The sequence below is a fragment of the Leucoraja erinacea genome, chromosome 5, assembly GCF_028641065.1.
Source record: "Leucoraja erinacea ecotype New England chromosome 5, Leri_hhj_1, whole genome shotgun sequence".
Taxonomy (NCBI): domain Eukaryota; kingdom Metazoa; phylum Chordata; class Chondrichthyes; order Rajiformes; family Rajidae; genus Leucoraja; species Leucoraja erinaceus.
The window spans coordinates 8,611,306-8,636,847 of record NC_073381.1 but is presented as its reverse complement, the minus strand read 5'-3'; the positions used below and the strand labels follow the sequence as shown (position 1 = coordinate 8,636,847).

The window sequence follows — 25,542 nt, the reverse complement described above, 5'->3', positions numbered from 1 at the left end:
ACAAAGGAATTTCCAAAGCCCTATATCCAGACAGGACAGGAATAGATTTCCCAATAACAATCAGTAGAAAATCCACAGGAGAACAAATATTTTTTTTTCCCTTTTGACATCTATTGCAATTTAGAGGGTGGCACAGTGGCACAGTGGTAGCGTTGTTACCTTGCATATACAGAGACTCAGGATTGATCCTGAATATGGGTGGTGCTGGCTGTACAGAGTTTGTACAGTACGTTTTCCCTGTGGACTGTGTGAATTTTCTCCGGGATCTTTGGTTTCATTCCGCATTCCAAAGACATACAGGTTTGTAGGTTAATTGACTTTGGTAAAAATTGTAAATGATCCCTAGTGTGTGGGGTAGTGCTAATGTACGAGGATCACTGGTCGATGTGGACTTGGTAGGCTGACGTGCTTGTTTCTGCACTCTATCTTTAAACTAAACCAAAAAGTTGTTACAAAGTAAAAATGGGCTTTCTGTATACTCACTCTCATTTAACTTAGTTCCACAATTGCTTTTTTGGAAAAGCTCATAGCGAGAGGATTTGAGTATAGGAGCAAGGAGGCCCTACTGCAGTTGTACAGGACCCTGGTGAGGCCACACCTGGACTATTGTGTGCATTTTTGGTCTCCTAATTTGAGGAAGGATTTCTTGTTATTGAGGGAGTGCAGCGTCGGTTCACCAGGTTAATTCCTGGGATGGCGGGACTACCATATGATGAAAGAACGGGTTGACTGGGCTTGTATTCAATGGAATTTGGAAGGATGAGAGGATATCTTATAGAAACCTATAAAATTCTTAAGGGATTGGACAGGCTAGATGCAGGAGAAATATTCCCGACGTTGGGCGAGTCCAGAACCAGGGGTCACAGTGTATCAATAAGGGGGATGCCATTTAGGACTGAGATGAGGAAAAAACGTTTTCACCCAGAGAGTTGTGGATCTGTGGAATTCTCTGCCACAGAAGGCAGTGGAGGCCAATTCACAATGTTGTCAAGAGAGGGTTAGATATAGCTCTTAGGGCTATATCAAGGGATCTATATCAAGGGATATAGGGAGAAAGCAGGAACAGGGTACTAATTTTGGATGACAGCCATGATCATATTGAATGGCGGTGCTGGCTCGAAGGGCCGAATGGCCTACTCCTGCACCTATTTGCTATGTTTCTATGTTTATTTTTCCTATTGCTACTGACTATAAGTTGGTGATATGCAGAGTACTGCCCTGCCGACTGCAGAAGGACTACAGTTAACAATATTGATTTTGGCATTTTTCAGTTGAAGGCAGAATCGGGAAAAGCGGCATGATTGAGAAGTTAAGATAAGCATTAATATATAGATTTTATTTTGGAAGCTTCACACATATTTAGGGTTAATCAACCTCCCCCCATCCTATATTCAGTCTGAAGAAGGGTCCTGACCCAAAATGTCACTTATCCATGTTCTCCTGAGATGCTGCCTGACCTGCTGAGCTACTCCAGCACTGTGTCTTCATCATCAGGAGTATTAGAGGTGAGGCTGAAGGAGAATGCTTGTGTTTGTACAACTGGAGAGTTGGCAGGAATTCTCCACTCAGGGTTCAGTGTGTGCTGAATTCTCAGAGAAAGGATTGTTCAGTGTTTAAGAAAAGGGATTCAAGGCTTGGGTGGAGGGACCGATGGAAAATGAGACACCTTACAGGAGTTACGTGGGTCAATTACAGAGGCAGGCACTCATGGCATTTGCGGTTGTTGTATGGAGATAATGTTTAATTCCGGTAATCTATGACAGTTGCAGGAGGCTTCTGATTGAAGGAAGTATATTTAACCCCCCCCCCATTCCAAAATAAATGTAATGTCATTATAAAAAAATTCTGGAGTGTTGACTAGGAGATATAAGCTGGCTATTGTAGCAAATGTAAATATGAGCATTGGCCACGAGAAAGGAATTAAAAGATGGTTCACACAGGGAGAAAGATATTCAAGCAAGGAATGAAAATCAGCATGGGGAAAGCTATTTTTCCATAAAGTGGGTAATTAGTGAACAATAAAGAAAACATATTTTAGTTAAATATTTCACTTTGGTTGAATTTTGCACGCTTTGGAAAGTTTAATGCTAGGAACAATTGCACGGGGAATTATCAGCAGTGTCAGCCTGCAAAGGGTATTTACCTGTTGTTCTCCAGTTTAGCAGTAATCTATCCCGTCCCTTTGGACAGCTGTTTCATTGAACAACTGAGCAACAGTCTAATTGACTTGTCTTATCACTCCCTTTAAATAGACATTTTATTATACACCCTAGTAACAGAGTAATTGAGTTGTCAAAGGCTTCAATTTAAAAGACTAGCCTCACAGGGTTCCCTAGCATACGGCTCATAACCTGCATACAAGCAGGGTTGAATATTTACACTGCTGTTAACAGGTGCTGAGATGTTAAATGATTCTAATAGCTGGGGGCGTACTCAGAGAGCCAGCAGGATCAGAATTATAGCCTGTTTGAACACAATAATTACTTGTCCCATGAGAGGAGTCAAAATCAGAGGCAGTTTTATACTAATAGCTGCTAGCACATGGGATAGACTGGCTAACTTCCATTAGTAGCCTTCTGGGAAACACAGGAATAACTCCCTATGGGACCATGAACATGTATAATCAAAATTTCAAACATACCTATAAAACCATCAGCAGTATTATCTGCCGTGTAGAGATGTCATTATTCTTTTGGACATCAGATAGAGTTAACAAATTGTAGGATTGCAACTCACATTATTTGAAGAATAATTGCAATGGGAGGCATGACCTCAGCTCAACCAGGCAAATCATACTCACAAAATAAATTTAAATCAGGGTAGCTTTCACTGACACAAAGTACAAATATTCAAAGTAGTCCACACAGATGCGGCGGAATAATAATATTAATGGTAAGGTTTGGGAGGGAATTGAAGGAATAGATGTTGCATGTCAAAGCTGTAACACATGGGTTTGCTGGAAGTCACGATTCCTCAAAGAAACCTACAGATGTCAGTCAAGCATTCTGGGCATGGAGTCCAGACCACATCCTCGTACAAAATCATGCAACTTGAGACATGTTGTTTTACTTCTAGAATGACACAAGCTTCAAACCACAACCAATCAGACCGAGAACAAGGGACGAGGACAACAAAGATGGAACAGGGATGAAACGAGAGATTTTAAAAAATGCATATTTTGTGAATGTAAAATAAAAACTGAAGATGCCAGCGATACTCAAAAGTCAGATAACATCTATGAAGATATAAACAGAGATGACATTCCAGGTCATAACCATTGAAGGTAAACAGTTGTTTCTGCACAGATTCTGCCTGATCTGTTGAGTATGCCTGATGTGAAATGTGAGTTTTTCCTCTTTAAAAATAAAGTAAGGATCTGGAAAAGGTTGAAAATGTTTCTGTTTCTGTTTATTAGGATGTTATGACTTAACACGAGTCCATCGTAAATGAAGTAGTCAAAGGCAGGGAAATAAGTTAGTTTAGAGATACAGTGCTGAAACAGGCCCTTCGGCCCACGCCGACTAGCAATCCCCATACACTATATACTAGCATTATCGTATACACCAAGGACAATTTACAATATTTTACCAAAGCCAATTAACCTGTACGCCTTTGGGGTATGGGAGGAAACTAGAGCACCCGGGGCAAACCCACGCTGTCACAGGGAGAACGTAGAAACTACGTACAGGCAGCACCCCCAGTCAGGATTGAACCCGTGTCTCTGGCACTGTAAAGCAGCAACTCTACCGCTGTGCCACTGTGCCGCCCCCTAAATTGTATTATGATTTGATAATCACCAACATTCAAAAGCTTGTGGGAATCTGCAAAGTAAGCCTTTATGTGGAACAGCTTTGAACATGCATAAATTATTGGTTACACAGAAAAGCTGGAGAAACTCAGCGGGTGCAGCAGCATCTATGGAGCGAAGGAAATAGGCAACGTTTCGGGCCGAAAACCTTCTTCAGACTGATCGGGGGTGGGGGTGGGTCGGGACAAGAAAGGGAAAAGGAGGAGTAGCCAGAAGGCTGGAGGGTGGGAGGAGATAGTAGGGGAGCTGAGGAAGGGGAGGAGACAGCAAGGACTAACAGAATTGGGAGAATTCGATGTTCATGCCCCGGGGGTGTAGACTCCCCAAACGGAATATGAGGTGCTGTTCCTCCAATTTCCGGTGCTGCTCGCTGTGGCCATGGAGGAGACCCAGGACAGAGAGGTCGGAGGCGGAGTGGGAGGGGGAGTTGAAGTGCTGAGCCACCGGGAGGTCAGCTTGGTTATTGCGGACCGAGCAGAGGTGTTCGGCGAAACGATCGCCCAACCTCCGCTTGGTCTCACCGATATAGATCTGCTGGCATCTAGAGCAGCGGACGCAATAGATGAGGTTGGAAGAGATGCAGGTAAACCTCTGTCGCACCTGGAACGACTGCTTGGGTCCTTGAACGGAGTCGAGGGGGGAGGCAAAGGGACAAGTGTTGCATCTCCTGCGGCCGCAAGGGAAAGTGCCCGGGGAGGGGGTGGACCGAGAGGGAAGGGAAGAATTGACAAGGGAGTTATGGAATATTGTTGGGTGCAAAGGAAGTGCATGCATGTTAGCATGAGAAAGGAAGAACTGTCTGGTGAAAAAAAATAAGTTCTCATTTACTAAAATGAAGGGGAGGAGTCGGTTCAAATGGAAGGCTCCTTTTTGTTAGTGAACTGAGAAAATGTGAATTGAAAGCAAGAGACATGGAAGTTCAAGAAACAATTGTTAAAAACACCAACAACACTATTATTAACATTATATCGGCTTTGTGTTCAGCAAGTCTGTTGAGTGTTTCAAAATACAATGCAAACATATTGTTTTAATTACCTTGCCTCTGCTACTTTTACAAAGCAGTGATGAAATGAATAATTAGGCAATCTCATTAGAATGAATATATAATTGGTCATAAATCTGCAACACAGACTAACAGACAGGCCTAACATATCTGCACCAGGTGCATAATTGTAAGCATGGATTTTTAATAAAATATTAATAAATCGCTCACATGTTGTATACACATCCCTTTCTTCAACCCTTGATTAATTGTGTGAAATACTTAAGAGACATATTATAAATACAAATGCAATTATAATCAATGATGAAAAAGTAGACTAGGTGCTGTATAATACTGTTAAAACATGCTAGAGTCGAACATATTGCTACATAATAAATTAATCCGACATGAGTGATTTTCCTTAGAAGTGGCAATGTCTCCATTTTGGGTGCAATAGAACCCAGTAAATCCACCTGCCATTATGCAACACTGTGACACTTTTTAGAGTGAATATTTTGTAAACAGAAAATGAAAATTGGAGGTTGGAAATCTGAACCAGAAACAGTAAAACATTGCAAATGTTCAGTCAGCAGTCATCGTTTGCAGAAAGGTCTGACGTGATGCTGACTTTTTTTTTTGGTGGTGGTGCACGGAATCAATGGAATGTGGCTGATTGAGCAACTCAATACCGAAGCAGAAGCAGAAGATGGTTATGATATTAACGACAATCTGCTAGAATGCCCAGATCCTTGGCGAACCACCGTGTAGTTGCAGTGTGCACGACAGCATGTTCAGCGTCAAACAGCGCAGAAACAGACCCTTCGGCCCAACATCCCCATCTGCACTATTCCCATCTGCTAGCATTTGGCCAACATCCCTCTAAACCTGTCCTATCCATGTACCTGTCTAAATGCTTCGTAAACGTTTATGTTGCATGGCTAGGGAGTTGCAAACAGCATGCACGCCTTTCTAGAACATCCTGATTGATCCAGTATCTCCATGTTACTCTCCTGCACTTACATCAAATTCTCCAAATGCCTTAATATCTAAAACAATCTCTTTCTTATTTATACTCAGGGATCTAGCCTACATGGTGCTCGTGGATAGAGAATGTCAATGTTTCACAACCCTCTGATTGAATTTGTTTCTTCTCATCTCAGTCTTGAACGACTGACCTTTTCTTTTGAGATCTTAAGCTGGTTTGAAAGACTCAAGATAGACCTAATCAATAGGTCCTCAGCTTAACACACGAAAACCATGGATGTTGCATAACGCTTGAATGGGGTCATTGAATTTAATTTTCAGTTTATTCAACAAGAAAAAGGAAGCAGACTTAACGTTTTAAAAGATACTAGAGTAAGTGGGACCCATTGGGCAATCCGTTCCCCAACGCAATATTCCACCACTCACGCCTACCCCTCCCATCAAATCCACCCATCCCTGTCCCCCTCTCCCTCTACTCCTCCCTTGTCCATCACCCAGAACCCCTTCTCCCCCCTCCCTACCCCCTCTATCCACCACCCCACTCCCTCCCTCTCTTTCCCTCATCCCTCCCTCCCTCTCTCTCTCTCCCCCCTCCCTCCCTCATCCGTCTCTCCACTCTCCCTCCCCCCCTCAGCCAGAGCTGCCCGCAGAGCAGGAAGTGGAGGCTGCGCTGCAGGATGGCGGCGGCCGGGCGGCCCCTGAGGCACAGGTACACCTTGACCCCGGACCCAGGTTCGTCCTTGGTTCCAGCCCAGGCCCAGTTGCCAGGCTCGGCCCACGGCAACACCCTCCCCACCAGGTACTGTGCGGCGGCGCCACTCCTTCACCATGGCGACCTCCAGCCGATTGACAGCGGACATAGCCAAGCAGTGCGGCGATGGTGCCAGCAACGCCCCTTCCTGACTGACAGGAGAGGAGACCAATCTGCGTGGCGGCAACTGACGGCAATCTGCGCATGTGCAGTTTTTAAACCTTAATAACTTTCACAATATACCATCGATCTGTGAATGGTGAGTAAGCAGACGAAAAATTGTAACGCTATTGTAGGTATGTTGCAAAATCTACCTGAATCGTCGCTGAGAATCTGCCCCAGCCCGTGTGCGCGATTTTGGCGCTGTTTATAGGGAGCGGGTTTAAAACGCGATTTTTACTAGGCTGTTCCAATCGAAGATGTTCAGCCTAGTAAATCATTAACGAAAAATCGCTGAAAGACCCCGTCGCAAAAGGTATTATTAGTTTTATAGGCCTCGAATAATAGTTATAATAATTTTAAAATCACTCTCTCAACCCGCGACCTCTCGCAGCCCCAGGTTTTTATAAAACAAACAACTAAAGGTATGTACCTTATTTTTACATTAAAAGGGGCTTCTTAAGACCCCTTTATACAAAGTTTACTATAGCGAGTAGTTCATTTTGGGCTCTTTATATCCCGCAGTATTTTTCTGGGCACTTGAGGGCACAAATCCAGCGCAATGTGAACGTTCTAAACCAGCGCGTTCATAGGAACCCACTAGAAAGCTGATTTAAAATGGACTTTAATTTGCAGCAATTGAACACTAAATTCCTTCCATTTGGCCTATAAATTGATGTAAATGAGATTTAAAAATCATGTTTTATTGTGAATTATTTGTGAATATTATTTGGACACTTAGGCTATTTAAAAATGTTAATCATTTATTAAGAAATGGATAGATGTTTAGACCTAGTAATTGAAGTTTGAAATTAGCTACAATTGGGTAACTAACTAATTATATGCTTTAATTTCAGGTCATCCAAGTAAGATTATTTTATATTTGTTTCAGAATGGTTCAAACTATGATAACTGAAAATTTCATTCAGTTCGCTTAATTTTTAAGAAAGTTATGTGCTTTTGACTGTCCATGATCACAGCTTATTTGTTATGTCCATAGAAAATCAATAGGGAACAAGATGCTAATTTCCGAGTATGAAAATGGCCATAACTTTTTTATTACTTGAGATATGAAAGTCAATTAGGTGTCAAATTAAACTTCTTTTTATGCTTTATCTGATGGGATAAATTGCAGACTTGATTTTTTAAATCTCAAAATGTTGTAACATTGCTAGCTATTGCGTATTGTTTTTGCGCAAATAGAAAAACCAGAGGGGGGGGGGGAGGGAGAGAGAGAGAGAGAGAGAGAGGGAGAGGGAGGGGGAGGGAGAGAGAGAGAGGGGAAGGGGGAGGGGAGGGGTGAGATGGAGGGAGGGAGAGGGAGGGAGAGGGAGAGGGAGAGGGAGAGGGAGAGGGAGAGAGGAGAGGGAGAGAGATAAATTAAGCACAATGCACGATAGTCAAATCGTTTGCCAAAAACAAGCAAAACTTTGAAGTAGTTAGTTCAAATGTTGGCTTGTGTGCATATGACCGGCCTATTACAGAAGCCGGTAGCAAACACAGTCATCAATCACAGCAATGATATGCCCTGTACAAATGCTAAAGAAACAGCATGGGCCTCAAATGGAATGCAGGCCTTAACCCCAAGGAACTAGGAGATGTTGCAATTTGGAGCAACAAATGATTGTCAAAGTGTTATACAGCAGGGAAAAGAGGCCGTTTGGCCCAATTACCTGTACTGACCAAGATGCTCTTCTAAACTAGTCCCCTTTGCTCTCGTTTGACCCATATCCCTCTAAACAGAAAGCGTTTCAGGTCAAGATGCTTCTTCAGTCTGAAAAAGAGGCCTGACTTCAAATGTTATCTGTCCATTCTCGCCACGGATGCTGCTTAACCTGCTGAATTTGTGTTTTGTAACATTTGCGTCTCTTGTGTCTCTATGTTTTTTAAATATTGTTATTCTATTGGCATCAACCACTTCCTCTGGCAGCTCGTTTCATATACGTGTCACGCGCTTCGTGAAAAAAGTTGACCTACCAGTCTTATTAAATTTATTCCCATTCAGCTTAAACCTATTCCCTCTAGTTCTTGATTCCCCATCCCTGGGGAAAACACTGCATGCATTCACACGATCCAAACTCCTCATGATTTTACCACACCTTTGTACGATCACCTCTCCGTTTCCTACACTCCATGGAATAAAGTCGAGCTTACCCCACCACTCCCTACAACTCAGTCCCTCGAGTCCTGGCAACATCCTCCATTAATCAACGGCAACATGTCAATGCCAACCAAGATGCCCCATCTATGATTGTCCCATTTGCTTGCAATTTGTTCAGATCCTTCTAAACCTTTCCTATCCATATACCTGTCCAAGTGTATTTTAAATAGTTATTGTACCTGCCTCAACTGCCATCTTTAGTGACTCATTCCATTTACCCACCACCCTCTGTGTGAAAAAGATGCTTCTCAGGTTCCTATTAAATGTTTCCCCCCTCACTTTAAAATGATCTCCTCTGGTTCTTGATTCACCTACCATGGGTAAAAGACTCTGTGCATTCACCTTATCAATTCACTTAATGTTGTTATACACCTCTAAAGATCACCTTCTAGCCTTCTGCGCTCCAAGGAATAAAGTCGCAGTTTGCCCAATCTCTCCCTATAGCTCAGCCCTCGAGTCCTGGCAACATCCTTGTAAATCTTCTCTGCTATCTTTCGATCTTAATGGTATTATTCTTACAGATGGGTGACCAAAATTCAATACAATGCTCAAAATGTTGCCTCACCAACGTCTTGTACGACTGCAACATAACATCTCAACTTCTATTCTCAATGCTCTTGAGGTTTGACTACCGAGGTACAGTGAAAAGCTTTGTTTTGAATGCCATCCAAAATAGATCAAATAATTACATAAATATAAATAAGTCAAACTCACGTACAACATATAGAGCAAATAAGATACAGATTGCAGAATACAGCATTGACTATTGGCAATCCTCAACGAGGGTCTCGACCCGAAATGAACGTCAGGTGGCCCAATATGAACATCATTGATGGACGTCAGTGGCCCAGAAGCATTCTTCATTACCATGTCTACCTGTAAGGCCACTTTCAGGAAAATAAGTGCTGCAGAACTCAGCCGGCCAAGCAGCATATGTAGAGAGAAATGGCATTTCCTGTTGTGACCCTTTATCTGGACTAAAAGAAGGGAAATAGTCAGTGTGAAGAACTGAGGTGAGAGCTCTTTCTGCCAACTCTTGTCCCACACTCCCACACTCACCTCTTTATACTGGCTCCCCTCTAATTTTTCAATCCAGATGAAGGGTCCTTACACAAAATGGCGAGTGCCCACAAATGTTGCTGGACCTGCTTTGTTCATCCAAACTCTGTGCATCCCCTCCAACCTCATCTATTGCATCCGCTCCTCAATATGTCAGCTGATCTACATCGGTGAGACCAAGCATAGCCTTGGCGATCGCTTCGCCGAACACCTGCGCTCGGTCCCCATTAACCAACCTGATCTCCCGGTGGCTCAGCACTTCAACTCCCACTCCCATTCCGAATCCGACCTCTCTGTCCTGGGCCTCCTCCATGGCCAGAGTGAGCACCACCAGAAATTGGAGGAGCAGCACCTCATATTCCGCTTGGGCAGTCTGCACCCTAGCGGCATAAACATTGAATTCTCCAATTTCCGGTTGCCTTTGCTGTCTCCTCCCCTTCTCAGCTCTCCCTCAGCCCTCGGGCTCCTCCTCTTCCTTTTTGCTTTCTTCTCCCCACCCCGCCACCCTACATCAGTCTGAAGAAGGGTTTCGGCCCGAAACATTGCCTATTTCTTTTGCTCCATAGATGCTGCTGCACCCGCTGAGTTTCTCCAGTACTTTTGTCTACCTGCATGAAAATATGGTTGATGTTACCTCAAATGTGTCTTTTGAAATGAATTTGAATAAATAATTAAAGGGCTATCTAGAAGAGGACGGGTAATGGTTGGATTCATCTACAGTAAGACAAATGATTTCCTGTGCTGCAATTTTTCAATACTTCCATATTCAACTCTTAGTTACAACGAACCTCCATATGTACTATTCAGATTAATGCTTTTCCCTCAGAGTCCAAGACAAAGGGAATAATTTCTGAAAGTTCAGATAGTCTGACATTTTAAATAACACTGATTAAAATGTTTCAGAGTATGATGTGATTAACAACAATACACGTTTGTTCATTTACATGACATGATTGGTAAAAATAATAATCAATCAATTGTGATAGCCGACTTGTTTTTTTAATCTAGAAAATAAAGGTGCCTTTACTAACCTGGGATTCATGATAAGACGACGGAAGAAGTACGTCCACGTAATGTAGTCCATGGCATCTTGTTTGGAACTAACCGTTCCAGCAGAAATCTCAGCATTCATGTGGTCAGCGAGAACTTCCAATAAACTACAATGTGGGAAAGATGTAACAGTAATCAACAAACCGGAGGAGTATTAATACTGTTTCTTGGGATCAAATGATTTAGGGTAAAAATTTTGTCTGCTGGCATTCTTGATGCTCAAATTTGAAAATAGAGGGAATCTGCTCCTTAACAATATGCTTTTTAGAAGACATTTCCAGATCAATGAACCAATTTAGTATGTCATGCAGACAAATGCTACTTGTGACAGGTAATCTCTGTATTGCACTAATATTGCTATGACAATATTCGTGGATTACAAGACCGAATTGCTGAAACATTTGCAATGGAATACTTTATTGTCACATGTGACAAGGCACAGTGAAATTCTTTGTTTGCATACCCAAAGTGTGCAATTAGTCGCCACATATGGCGCTGACAAAGTTACAACGTACCCCTGCCGGCTCCTCTTTTTTTCTCCCCCACTCCCAGCCCTCGAATGTTCTCCCCCCTCCCTCCTCTCGGTGGTCCTCCCACACTAGGTCTTCCATTGTTCTAACCCCTCCCTCATGGCGGTCCCACCCCCACGCTGGATCCTCCATTGTTCATCCCCCCCCCCCCCCTCACAATGGTTCCCCCACCGACCGCCGGTCGCATTTGAATACTCCTTAACATTTCAATCAATATTTATACGATTACATTCCACATTTTTGTCTTAACATTAAAACTGAAACAAAAAACGGGTTTGACTATAATTATTTGAAAGGTGTAAATTAACTAACCAGTGTATGGATTAATTATCAATAATAAAGCTCAGTGCCTTAAACTGACAATTATGCAAAACATTTGTTAATGTATTTAAGATGCACTTTCTACTTAGAAACATAAGTAGAAAAATAGGTGCAGGACAAGGCCATTCAGCCCTTCGAGCCAGCATCATCATTCAATATGATCATTGCTGATCAGTACCCCGTTCCTGTTTTCTCCCTATATCCCTCGATTCCGTTAGCCCTAAGAGCTAAATCCAACTGTCTCTTGAATACATCCAGTGAACCCGCCTCCAATGCCTTCTGTGGCAGAGTATTCCACAGATTCACAACTCTCTGGGTGAAAATGTTTTCCTCATCTCAGTCCTAAATGGCCTATCCCTTATTCTTAAACTGTGACCCCTGGTTCTGAACTCTCCCAACATTGGGAATATTTTTCCTGCATCTAGCCTATCCAATCCCTTAATAACTTTATTTGTTTCTATAAGATCCCCTCTCATCCTTCAAAATTTCAGTAAATATAAGCCATTCTTTCATCATGTGTCAGTCCCGCCATCCCGGGAATTAACCTGATGAATTTACGCTGCACTCCCGCAATAGCAAAAATGTCCTTTCTCAAATTAGGAGACCAAAACTGCACACAATACCCTAGATGCAATCTCACCAGGGCCCTGTACAACTGCAGTTGGACCTCCTTGTTCCCATAGTCAAATCCTCTTGCCGTGAAATTAGTTAGATTCAAACTAAAACTTAGGTTGAGAACTGTGAGAGTTTTCAATTGGACTGGGTTTCTGTTTTTGTTTAATTCTTTCTTTGGTTATTTTCAAATGGAACAATTTATTACATATAAAATGCTGTCATGTAAGTACTCAGAAGCTGAAAATTAATCATAAATCCTGAGAAGTTGAAAATTGGTTTAATTCCAATATTTATAGAATTTTATCTTAAAACATGTTTAGTGCCACATAAAGTAAATGATGAAGAATGCATCAGTGATCTTTGGATCCCGATACCTCTTTCTGGTCCACTACGTTAATTGCATTTGGAAAGTGGATACGTAGCCTTTATTTGATTAGAATGCGAGGAGAAAGGTACTTATGACACCTTGTCTCTGGGATATGTGCTTTAACTAAAAATAAATGACAGGATAAATGAATGACTTGATGCACAGAGCCTCTTGCCCAGAGTATGTGAATCAAGGACCGAGGACATAGGTTTAAGGTGAAGGGGGAAAGATTTAATAGGAATCTGAGGGGTAACTTTTTCACACAAAGGTTTATGGAACAAGGTGCCAGAGGAGGTAGTTCAGGCAGGGACTATCCCAACGTTTAAGAAATAGTTAGACAGGTATGTGGATAGGACAGGTTTGGAGGGATATGGGCCAAACATAGGCAGGTGGGACTAGTGTTGCTGGGACATGTTGGCTGGTGTGGGCAAGTTGGGCTGAAGGGCCTGTTTCCATGCTGTATCACTCTGGGACTAGGATAGGAAGCTTCTCTTTGGTGGATGCAGCTTGTCTTGGTGAACTGTGTTTTGCTGATATCATCCCAGTTATTTGTGGCCCGAAGTATTCATGAGATGACTGTCTCTCTTAGAGAGGCTCTGGGAACTGTTCGGTGCTGGCAAGAAAAATGGAACTGTGCTCTTCTCAGTCAAGTTCAAGTATATTGTTTGGATAAATTAGAGAGAGTTTTAGTTTGACTTTTACTGAATCGTTTCAAAGACGGGAGTGCAAAATGGGGAAGAATTATGTCCCTCATAGAAACAAATAACCATATAACCATATAACAATTACAGCACGGAAACAGGCCATCTCGGCCCTACAAGTCCATGCCGAACAAAATGTTTTCCCCTTAGTCCCACCTGCCTGCTCTCGTACTATAACCCTCCATTCCCTTCTCATCCATATGCCTATCCAATTTATTTTTAAATGATACCAATGAACCTGCCTCCACCACTTCCACTGGGAGCTCATTCCACACCGCCACCACTCTCTGCGTAAAGAAGTTCCCCCTCATGTTACCCCTACACTTCTGTCCCTTAATTCTGACGCCACGTCCTCTTGTTTGAATCTTCCCTATTCTCAAAGGTGCTGGCATCAGTCTAAATTTTAAAGACCTCTATCAGGTCCCCCCTTAACTGCGCTCCAGAGAATAAAGACCTAACTTATTCAACCTATCTCTGTAACTTAGTCAACCCAGGCAACATTCTAGTAAATCTCCTCTGTACTTCTCTATTTTGGACATATAATTGGGCGACCAAAATTGTACACCATACTCCAGATTTGGTCTCACCAATGCCTTGTACAATTTTACTGACATCCCAGTTCAACTCAATGCTCTGACGGGCTAGTGCTTTCTTTAAACCCTATGAGGGAACTATGCATTATGATCCCTCTCAACTGTATTCTTCAATTCCCTACCATTTACCATGTACGTCCTATTTTGATTTGTCCTGAAGGTGTAGCACCTCACATTTATCAGCATTAAACTCCATCTGCCATCTTTCAGCCCATTTTTCCAAATGTCCTAAATCACTCTGTAGACTTTGGAAATCCTCTTCATTATCCACAAACCCCCTACCTTGGTATCATCTCATACCTAATGAATTTACCACACATCCAGATCATTGATTACATGACAAACAACAAAGAACACTTCCCTGAGGCACCCACTAGAAATCTTTTTAAGTTGAAGGAATTTTTATCATGGACCATAGGTGAAAATGTCATATCACACAGCTTTTCCCTGGTCATCAAACTGTGGGCGGCCTGCACGTCCCATCATCTGTAGAACATCTGAAGTTACACAAATAAGAAATTTTGTTTAGCTCATTTATAATTCCAGTCACTAGGTTGAAAGATAATTATGTGACAAAAAATATTCAGCCCACCTCAATCATTTCATTTGATAAAATTCCAACCTCTCCTATGGTAGCATTTAAGTGCTTTTCATAATGAAATTGTTCCGAAATATGTTATCTACATGGAAAGTAGTCAAGCCCTTGTTGAAAGAAGTTCCTCCTTGCTTACCTACATTAGGGTGGGCTGGTTGGGAAGAGGTTATGGCTCTGATATGACCTACTGCCCAGATACTGTACAGCCATTATCTACCAGACAGGGAAAGCTTTGGTAGGTTTGCTATTTTTAATCTGAGGGCGGTGAATCTGTGGAATTCATTGCCACAGGTGGCTGTCTGTGGATATTGTTATGGCAGAGAATGGCAGATTCTTGATTAGTAAGTGTATCAGAGGATTATGGGGAGAAGGCAGGAGAATGGATTGAGAGGGAAATATAGATCAGCCATGATTGAATGACTTGATGGGCTGAAAGGCCTAATTCTGCTACTATATCATGAATTATTTTCTCTTGCTTTTCAATATTTTCAAACAAAACAATCGGAAAACCCTGCGGAAAATATGTAACAAATATTGCAGGAGAAATAGAGAAGGCAACCACCACATTTGAGCTGCTCACCTGTAATTGCAAAGTCCACGTAACGTTTAGTTTTTCCATCATAATACTCAGTACCCTTTACGACGACGAGATGAGCAGGGAAGTTCACCCCCCAAGCCAACGTGCTGGTGGCAATAAGAACCTATAACATTAATAGTACATATAGATTCAAATTCATTCCAACTTTTTAAAAATGAAACGAACAGGATATTATGAAAATATGTAACTGCTCACTTGGATCTTGCAATTAACAAAGAGTTCTTCCACATGTTTCCGATCACGCTCATGCAATCCAGCATGATGTAGTCCAATACCAAAGGCTAATGTCAGTTTTAGATTTGAATCTTTCACCATCTCAATTATATCGCTCATCTATAAAGATAAACAGCAACAGAAAGTGTATCAGTTCAACAATCCATTCTCTGAAACTAGGTCCTTAAGGAGTAATAATTCTGACAGCAATATCCCAAATCTGCTATTCGCTGTTCCTTTTCAGATTGGTCAGGAATACATTCTTTGTAGCTATAATCCTTTCTGTAACAACATCTGCACTAATTGCAATACAAGGATTCAAGTTCCAATATAAACTAACTGAACTGAAACCTTAGTAATTTTCTCTCCACATATGCGTCTGACCCTGCATTTTCTCTTAATGCTTACAAGGTAATCTTACTGACCTATTACGGGAGGAAAAAAAAGGTATTTTTCCCATTGGGTCAATATTAGTTCCCTGAAGATCAATCTCATCAGTCCCATTTGCCTTCCCTTTTGCTCTGCAGCCTTGCAACTTATTTTCTCAGACATGCCTTTCAACTCCCCTTTAGTTCTTGTGCCACATCTCCACACCAAGGAGTATCTTACAGCAGTCAAATAACTTCCATGCACATTCTTGGGATCTGAGAGGAAACTGAAGCATTAGATGAAAATCCATGCAGTCAAGATTATCGATAAGACAACGAGATCTGGCTAGAGGGATCAGGGGGTATGGAGAGAAGGCAGGTACGGGATACTGAGTTGGATGATCAGCCATGATCATATTGAATGGCGGTGCAGGCTCTAAGGATCGAATAGCCTACTCCTGCACCTATTTTCTATGTTACTATGTTTCTATGTATGAAAGGTACACAAAAATGCTGGAGAACCTCAGCGGGTGCAGCAGCATCTATGGAGCGAAGGAAATAGGCAACGTTTCGGGCCGAAACCCTTCTCCAGACCGAAACGTTGCCTATTTCCTTTTCTCCATAGATGCTGCTGCATCCGCTGAGTTTCTCCAGCATTTTTGTGTACCTTCGATTTTCCAGCATCTGCAGTTCCTTCTTAAACATGAGATCTGTATGAAGCCTGGTCCCTGGAACTGTGAGGCAGCCAACTGTGACAGTAATCTAATTTGTGGTTGTTCAAGCCCATTAGACTATGGAAGCAGTTTGCTCTTCCCACGTCTATCCAGTGAGAATCTTAATGATGTCAATGGAAAGAACAAATTTGGTCCATGCTTTCTTCTACTTGTGTCCGAATGGTTTGAAGGAATTGGCTATGAAAATAGTAGATGTTCCCGTTATCATCTTTGAAAATGACACAAGTTGTGGAATGATTCCCCGATTCGAAGATGAACAGTACAACATCAAGAGAAATATCAGAAAGCATTATTATGAAAGTGGTAACAGGGCATGTAGATAACTGTAATTGGATTGGCAGTGTCAACATGGATTTATGAAAGAGAAATCACGTATGTTATTTGAGATTGCAACTAGCACAATAGACGGGGTCAAATCAGTCGTGGTACAAAGGCTTTCTCCAATTTGCATTAGTGATCCAGTGGTATTGCACACAGGCCACAATCAACATCTGCACATGGTTTAGTGCACTTGGACCATCAGAAGACAGTCTTAAAGAGCTACAAAAAAAAAATTATTAAATATAATTTAAGCACACAGGATTGCCAGTTAAAATCTCAAGTGGCCTGAGCATTCATGAATGGACCACGAATAGGAATAGGAACAAATATGTTGGAAGGTTGTGTCAGATGGGTTGTTGTGCCTCATGACTTTGAAAAGGTGGTCATGCTCTTTCTGATACATCACACAAAACAATATTCATAAATACAGCTCCCAGATTATTTTATACCACTTCAAAGAATAGCCAATAGATCAGGAATACAATCATAGATGTAGCAAGCAGATGATTCAATTTTCATTTGCATACATTGATTGTGGTCATTGTTTCCTGTGTATAATACCTAAGGATCTGCAATGCAAATTGCAGACGGTCCCTGGTTAGGAGGCTGCTCCTTGCTTAATGAATCTGCTGGGTTGTTAACAGCAGGAAACCTAGGCTGCTGCTAGGAGACAGGCATGTGTTTGCATAAATCATCGCTGCATGTGTTTCCAGACCTATCAAAACTTCACTAACCCATGCATAACTATAACAATGAGTAAATGATGTGTTGCCAAAGTACTTCTATAAATATAGCAATGTGGTTCTGATAAAAAAAAGTCATTGGAAGAGAAATATAATTATGCCGTTAAATATAAGAGGTGTGTGAACAATTACAATATTGTCAAGGTTAGTTTATACTGTAATGTTTCTTAATCATTAATTACTGCACAATTTAAGTGCAGTGCTATTGACTAATTAATCATTAGGATATTATCATGAATATTATTGGATATAAATTGCGAAAAACGCATCATGACCAGAGAATCACTACTGCTTTACTCACACAGTTCTCATTAGTATTCCCCAATAGTTTATCCTTAATATGCTCTCCTTGGCAACATCATCTGAGAACAAGATTTCAGATTTCTCAAGAAACCTCATGACATCCAGCTTTAGCAACAATGATGACCCCTTTCCATTCTTAGTCTGGAGACACCAGAGACAGCAGATGTTGGAATCTGGAGCAAAAATAAACTACTGGAGCAAATCATAGTGCTCGACTAACTAACAGGTTACGCAACATCTCTGGAAGACATGCAATAGTGAGGTTTCGGGTCCGGACCTTTCTTCAGACTGAAGATAGATCCCAACCCGAAGTACCACTTATGCATGTCCTCCAGAGATGCTGCCAGTCCTATTGAGTTACTCTAGCACTTTATGTTCTACCAGACCTAGGGGGACCCGTTGGGTCCCGTCCCTTCAACGCACGGTTGTGGAGATGGGAGGTGGCCTGTGGCATCACACACACATTGACCACCCCCCTGGATATTATATTAATATTATTAATTGGCTCATTTTATCCCATCCCTGCCCTATCCATGGACGCATAGACTCCAACTTGCAGGCGCGTCTAGAGAGGGAGGGGGATAGAGAGGGCAGAGATAGAGGAGGCAGAGACAGAGAGAGAGAGAGGGGAGAGGGGGGAGAGAGAGAGAGGGGAGAGAGAGAGAGGGGAGAGAGAGGAGAGGGAGAGAGAGAGGGAGAGGGAGAGAGAGAGAGAAAGAGAGGGTGGGAGAGGGGAGGGGGGAGACATGAGCTGAGGCACGAGCCGAGGCGCGAGTGGGCGAGCGAGTGTCGAGCAAAGGAGCGCAGGTTGGGTCGAAGCAGTATGGGCGTGCTTTGACCAAAGCTCTCGGCAGCTCTCGGTTGCTCTCGGGAAACCCGAGCCGAGGGGCAAGTGTGGCAAACAGTGCACAGCGGGCCGCGAGGAGCACAGCCATTGTGACGTCATCAGCTCGTTAACTTTAAAAAAAGATTTCAGATTTGTGAACAATTTTAATAACTGAAGAAGTAATTAATCAAATGTTCAGGTAAGGCTACTTTTGACATCACGGCGTAAATCTCTATCGGAATATGTAAGCATTTCACTGTTAACGCGTCGTGTTTTCGAGGAAATGTGAAACAGACGGACACACAAATAAATAAATCCACATCCAAGATCAGAGTTTTATAATTATAGGGATGCAAGATTCCAGTATCTACAGTTCCTTGTGTCTCCATTTTACTGGAGGAAATCAGTGAGTCCACCATTTGTGGAGGCAAAAGGACTGCCAATGTTTTGGGTTGAGGCCCTGCTTTAGGACTGATCTTTGTCTGAAATTGGTAGGGCCTTTTGTGTCTCTTGATAGTGGTGAGAGAGGAGATGCAGGGACAACTGTTGGACCTCCGACAGTTGCCGGGGAAAATGCTGGGTGACAGGGGTGGATAGTGGGTTGGGATGAGTTAACCAGGGTGTCCTGGATTGAGCTGGTCCCTGTAGAAAGCAGTAAGGGGTGCGGAGGGGAAGATGAAATCCGTTGCCATTTGCGGAAATAATAAAGGATTTCTGCATTTGTTTCAGATTCCAGCATCTGAAGTATTATTTATTCTCCACCAGTCAACCCTTGTCCATGCATTTTTTAACCAACAATCGCATGGATGGCCTCCTTTATTTTGCACTGAAAATTTTGCGCTGACCTAAACCTCCCCGAATATATTTGATCGACCACTGAAGTTGTGTTATTTATTCACTGCAATGGCTGTATGTCCTGTATCATCATCATCAGTGGAATTGTGAATGGCACAATTCATTATCACCAAGTTTATTTGAGTTTAGAGATGCACTGTGGAAACAGGCCCTTCGGCCCACTGAGTCCATGGCGACCTGCGATCCCCGCACACAAACACTATCCTGCATACAATCGGGACAACTTTTTAACAATTTTACGAAGCCAATTAACCTATAAACCTGAAAATAGACACAAAAAGTTGGAGTAACTCAGCGGGACAGGCAGCATCTCTGGAGAGAACGCATGGATGACGTTTCGGGTCGAGACCCTTCTTCAGACTGGTAGGCTTCAGAACCTATAAACCTGTATGTCTTTGAAGTATGGGAGGAGCGCAGCTTCTGGAGAACACGTCTGCAGGTCATGGGGAAAATGTGCAAGCTTCATACAGATAGCACCCGCAGTACGGATCATATGCTGGTCCCTTGTGCAGTAAGGCAGCAACTCTACTGATGCGCCACCGTGCCGCCTAGTTCTACATTTGTTTTTAAGATCAAGAGATTATCATGGAAGACCAGAAGATTAGGTCAAGGATGCTGCCCGACAAACTCTTGCAGTGTTGCTTTCAGTGCGATGCTGATCTGATCCCCATGACCCCCTCACGCCTTTCTAGATGTTATGTATCATTCCGTTTGCACGTTGTACTCCACTCACCAGTTAGATGAGGTCCCTCATATCATACTCGGTTCAATGGTGCCTTAATGTCAAGGATGGTCACCCTTACCACCGATCCACTAGGGGCGCTGCATTGTAGGCGCCTCTGCCTACAGCCTGTCCGTTTTTACCATCCTATTTTAAATTTTAGTTTGTCTAACTAGTTTTGTTCTGGAGTTTCTTTACAATACAATACAATACAATTTATTTGTTGTCATTTGAACCCAGAGGTTCAAATGAAATTTGGTTTCTGCAGTAATACAAACAAGAAGAACCAAGACACAACACAATTTACACGAACATCCACCACAGTGAATCTCCTCCTCACTGTGATCTAAGGCAAAGTCTTATCTGTCCCCTGCCCTCATCGTTCTCCTCCCGATGTCAGAGTCAAAGCCCCCGGCGGGCGATGGTAAATAGGTCCTGCGGCAATTATAAAGCCGCGCCGGGCGATGCAAGGCCGCGCTCCGGGTCTTGGTGTTGGAGCCCCCGGCATACGCTAACAAGTCCCGTGGCCATTTAAAGCCGCGCCGGGCGATGTAAGGCCCAGCTCCAGGTCATCCTCAACCCCGCAACTCGGGCGGGAGAAGTCGCCGTTGCGGAAGCCCCGAAAAGTGGTCTCCCAGCAGGGACCCACGGGCTCCCGGTGTCACTGTCCACCGGGCCGGCGGCTGGAGCCCCCGAATCCCCTGGGTCGGGCCGCAGCAGCGCGCCACCACCGCTCCTAACTCGGCCAGCTCCACGATGGTGGGTAAGTCCGCAGCTCCGCGACTGGAGCCCCAGGTCGTTCCGGTTGGAGGCCGTTCCACGGTGCTCGGCCCCAACAGCAACGGAGACCTGACAGAGAAAAGGTTGGGTTCTCCGTGCAGGGGAAAGATTTTAAAAAAGTTCCCCCGCCCCCCACACACATACCCAGTTTAAAAAAAATAAAAACTACGTACAAACGAGACAAAAAATAAATAAACGACAGACGGACTACAGAGGCCACTGTGATGTGAGTCGCGCCGCCTACCCACCCACCTTTGGTTTTTCTATGTGGGGGAGGGGGTAGGGTAAGGGGGAAGCCACTTCCCAGTCGCTTCATGGCGAGGATGCGACTATTTCTCCAAGGCGTCCTCGCCCCCCTCCTTGCTGTCTAACACTGGATCGGAGTGGTTTTTCCTACCGGGGACTGGGGACCGGACCAGAGCTTCGGCAGCGGCGGCACGGCGCTGGATTCACCACGGAGTGGGCGATACCTTCCTGGATCGCCGTTTGGAGCTCCGGAGCGTTGGGCCCGCAGCATCGACATCACGGAGCTGTGGTTTGTGGAGCTCCCAGCGCGGACGGCACTGACCGACATCGCGCAGTCCCTGGGGCCCTTTGCCGAGGGCCGCCAGCGGGAATCTGCGCCCGGCGCGGCCTGGGGCCGTCGGGAGCTGCGGACTCCGGTGGGAAGCGGCCGATTCGGAGGACCAAGCCGCTGAGGTTGGCCTCCCGTTCCGAAGTCGGAGTGCCAACATCCCGGAGAGCGGGCCTGAGCCGCGGGCTGCCCGTAGCGGTGACTGCGGAGAGCTCCGGAGGCCCCGTCCACGGTTGAACATCAGAGGAAGATGACTACCTTTGGTGCCTTCCCTCACAGTGGGAAACGTTTGCTTCTACTGTGTGGGGATGTTTTATGTTGGACTCTATCGTGTGTTGTGTTCTTTATTTTATTGTATGGGTGTATGGTGATCACATTTCACTGTGCCAACTGGCACATGTGACAAATAAATGTATCTTGTACCTTGTACCTCACCTCTCGATATAAACGTGTCCATGATGTCTGAAGCTAAATGGTACAGGTGTAACCTACAGGTGAGTAGATTATTGAAAGTACTGCTGGTGTACTTTGAAAGTACTACTTCAAACAAGAGGACATGACTTCAGAATTAAGGGACAGAAGTTTAGGGGTAATATGAGGGGGAACTTCTTTACGCAGAGAGTGGTGGCGGTGTGGAATGAGCTCCCAGTGGAAGTGGTGGAGGCAGGTTCATTGGTATCATTTAAAAATAAATTGGATAGGCATATGGATGAGAAGGGAATGGAGGGTTATGGTACGAGTGCAGGCAGGTGGGACTAAGGGGAACAAAATTTGTTCGGCATGGACTTGTAGGGCCGAGATGGCCTGTTTCCGTGCTGTAATTGTTATATGGTTATATGGTGAGTAGATTATTAGGGCAAATAATAAAGTTGATGACTTCTTCTATTATTTTGCCACTGATTAGTCTGAGAAATGGACGGATGGAATACACAACACCCACGCTTCACCTGCCACGTGGAAAGTAACATTTGCATTAGAGAACTGCAGGCACACTAGTCACTCTAAACAAAAGAGCGCCTAGCAACCGTTCTATGATTTTGTATCATTGAATCATCCACTATTAACTGCCCAGGGTTCACTGATAATAAGCTACTTTAAAAGATTGAAAATTAATCAGGTTCATGTACGTTTGGGAACAACTGGAGTAGTTGAGTGCCAGCCTAAAATCTCTTATCAAAATATTCATAATCCAGTAGGTTATGAAGAGAGAATAATTCATGCCAGGGGCATACAGCATGGAAACAGGCCCACGCCGACCAAAATGCCCCAATCTACACAAGTCCCACATGCATATGTTTGGCCCATATGCTTCTAAGCCTTTCCTGTCCATGTATGTACCTGTCCAAATGTCTTTGATATGTTGTGATAGTACCTGCCTCAATCTGGCAGCTTGTTCCATACACCCACCATCCTTTGTGTGAAAAAGTTGCCCCATAGGTTCCTATTAAATCTTTCTCCTCTTAACTTAAACCTATGTCCTTTAGAAGATTTAGAACCTATGTCCTTACCTATTTAGAAGATTGAGGGGGGATCTTATAGAAACTTACAAAATTCTTAAGGGGTTGGACAGGCTAGATGCAAGAAGATTGTTCCCGATGTTGGGGAAGTCCAGAACAAGGGGGTCACAGTTTAAGGATAAGGGGGAAGTCTTTTAGGACCGAGATGAGAAAAAAATAATTCACAGTGAGTGGTGAATCTGTGGAATTCTCTGCCTCAGAAAGTAGTTGAGGCCAGTTCATTGGCTATATTTAAGAGTTAGATGTGGCCCTTGTGGCTAAAGGGATCAGGGGATATGGAGAGAAGGCAGGTACAGGAAACAGGGTTGGATGATCAGCCATGATCATATTGAATGGCGGTGCAGGCTCGAAGGACAGCATGGCCTACTCCTGCACCTATTTTCTATGTTTCTATGTCCTCTGCTTCTCGATTCCCAAACTGTGCATTCGCCCTATCTATTCCTCTTGTGATGTTATACAGCTCTATAAGATCACCCTTCATCCTCCTGCACTCCAAGGAATAAACTCCTAGCCCTGCTCAACCTCTCCCTAAAGATCAGGCCCTTGAGTGTTGGTTACATCCTCACATATCTTCTCTCTGCCCTTTACAGCTTAACAACATCTTTACTGTAACAAGCTCCACATGGGGCATCACCAATGTCTTGTAACACAACATCCCAACTTCTATATTCGGAACATTTAGAAAATGGAACCCTTTACCTGAGAACCAGTCAGAGGTGAGGAACTCCATCCAGCATTAATTAATAATTTTCTAATTTCGCAAAGTATCCTCACCAATGACAAAACATAAAAGAACAATAATAGGCTCCTTATTTATTGGTGTAGCTGCAACAGCACAGTTTTTTTTTATCATCAGAAGCACTGACCCCCAACATCTATTCCCTCAATCACCAATGCACCTTGCTTGCAGTGTGTACCACCTAATTGATACACTGTGGTAACTCAGCCGTTTATATTCGAGAGCACTCCTAAACCAGCAGTTCTAGTAACTGGATGGATGGAGGATACATCATCATTTGATATCCTCTTACTTGTGGCACATTGGCATTTGCACACAATGTGCCATTGACCACCGTCATAAAAACATAGAAAATAGGTGCAGGAGTAGGCCATTCGGCCCTTTCGAGCCTGCACCGCCATTCAATATGATCATGGCTGATCATCCATCTCAGTATCCTTAACCTGCCTTCTCTCCATACCCCCTGATCCCTTTAGCCACAAGGGCCACATCCAACTCCCTCTTAAATATAGCCAATGAACTGGCCTCAACTACATTCTGTGGCAGAGAATTCCACAGATTCACCACTCTCTGTGTGAAAAATGTTTTTCTCATCTCGGTCCTAAAAGACTTCCCCCTTATCCTTAAACTGTGACCTCTTGTCCTGGACTTCCCCAACATTGGGAACAATCTTCCTGCATCTAGCCTGTCCAACCCCTTAAGAATGTTGTAAGTTTCTATAAGATCCCCCCTCAATCTTCTAAATTCTAGCGAGTACAAGCCGAGTCTATCCAGTCTTTCTTCATATGAAAGTCCTGACATCCCAGTAATCTGTCTGGTTCATGTCAAACTCTTGGAACCAACTTTCGAACAATAGGACAAGAGCAGCTCAAGAACGGCTGCAGATCACTCACATTATTAAGTACATCTCGTGTTGTGGTAAAAGCTGGCTTGTCCAGTGTCACCAGTCAAAAAATAATAATAAACTGATGCAAAATAAGTCAGTTTGATACAAAACTATACCAGCAGGTCTCAAAGATGCATGTACCTGATCAATTTTTGATGTTTAAAGCCATCACACTAACAGTTTCAGAATATGTGCTACGTCTATTCAAAAGCAGTTTCTCTAAAGCAAGCTTTATTCAATTTTATTTTATTAGCACCATCTTTAACAATTAACAAACACTAAGCTATCATTTTATCTAAGACTCGTCAGAAAACTGTGAGCTATTTTCCCCCAGAGGCATTATCTGGGGAAATATAATGACCCTTGTTGGACGGCAATGTTCATTTTAATATCTGGAAAATTACAACTCACACATGAATGCTCTATGTTCAAGGATATGTTTAGTTAATTAGTTACGTGGCTGCCGTTCTGTGGGCAGCATATGGGCACATCCTGTATGTGGCTTGACAGCATTACAATTGTGTTGTGTAATTTATGTCCCAATGCTAAGGGCACCTCCAAAAAGATGGCACGGTGGGACTAGGTGGCCAAATGTCTCCAGCTTTGTTTTAGCCATTTTCCTCCAGGATTATTTATTTTTCGAGGCCCTTGCCTAATGTTTCACTCCTCCTGTATTGTACTGTCCAGT

General features: G+C 43.4%; 1 protein-coding gene across 1 annotated transcript in view; it reads right to left on the bottom strand.

Annotated features, from left to right (window-relative positions):
* The window catches only part of ascc3 (activating signal cointegrator 1 complex subunit 3), a 358,193-nt gene that overhangs the window by 82,406 nt on the left and 250,245 nt on the right, over window positions 1-25,542 (bottom strand). The window contains exons 31-34 of the mRNA XM_055634935.1: window positions 15,470-15,607; window positions 15,257-15,377; window positions 14,520-14,578; window positions 10,936-11,099 (exon numbers count right to left, since the gene is read on the bottom strand). Of these exons, the coding sequence (XP_055490910.1) occupies window positions 10,936-11,099; window positions 14,520-14,578; window positions 15,257-15,377; window positions 15,470-15,607 (482 nt within the window). The remainder of the gene's footprint in view (window positions 1-10,935; window positions 11,100-14,519; window positions 14,579-15,256; window positions 15,378-15,469; window positions 15,608-25,542) is intronic.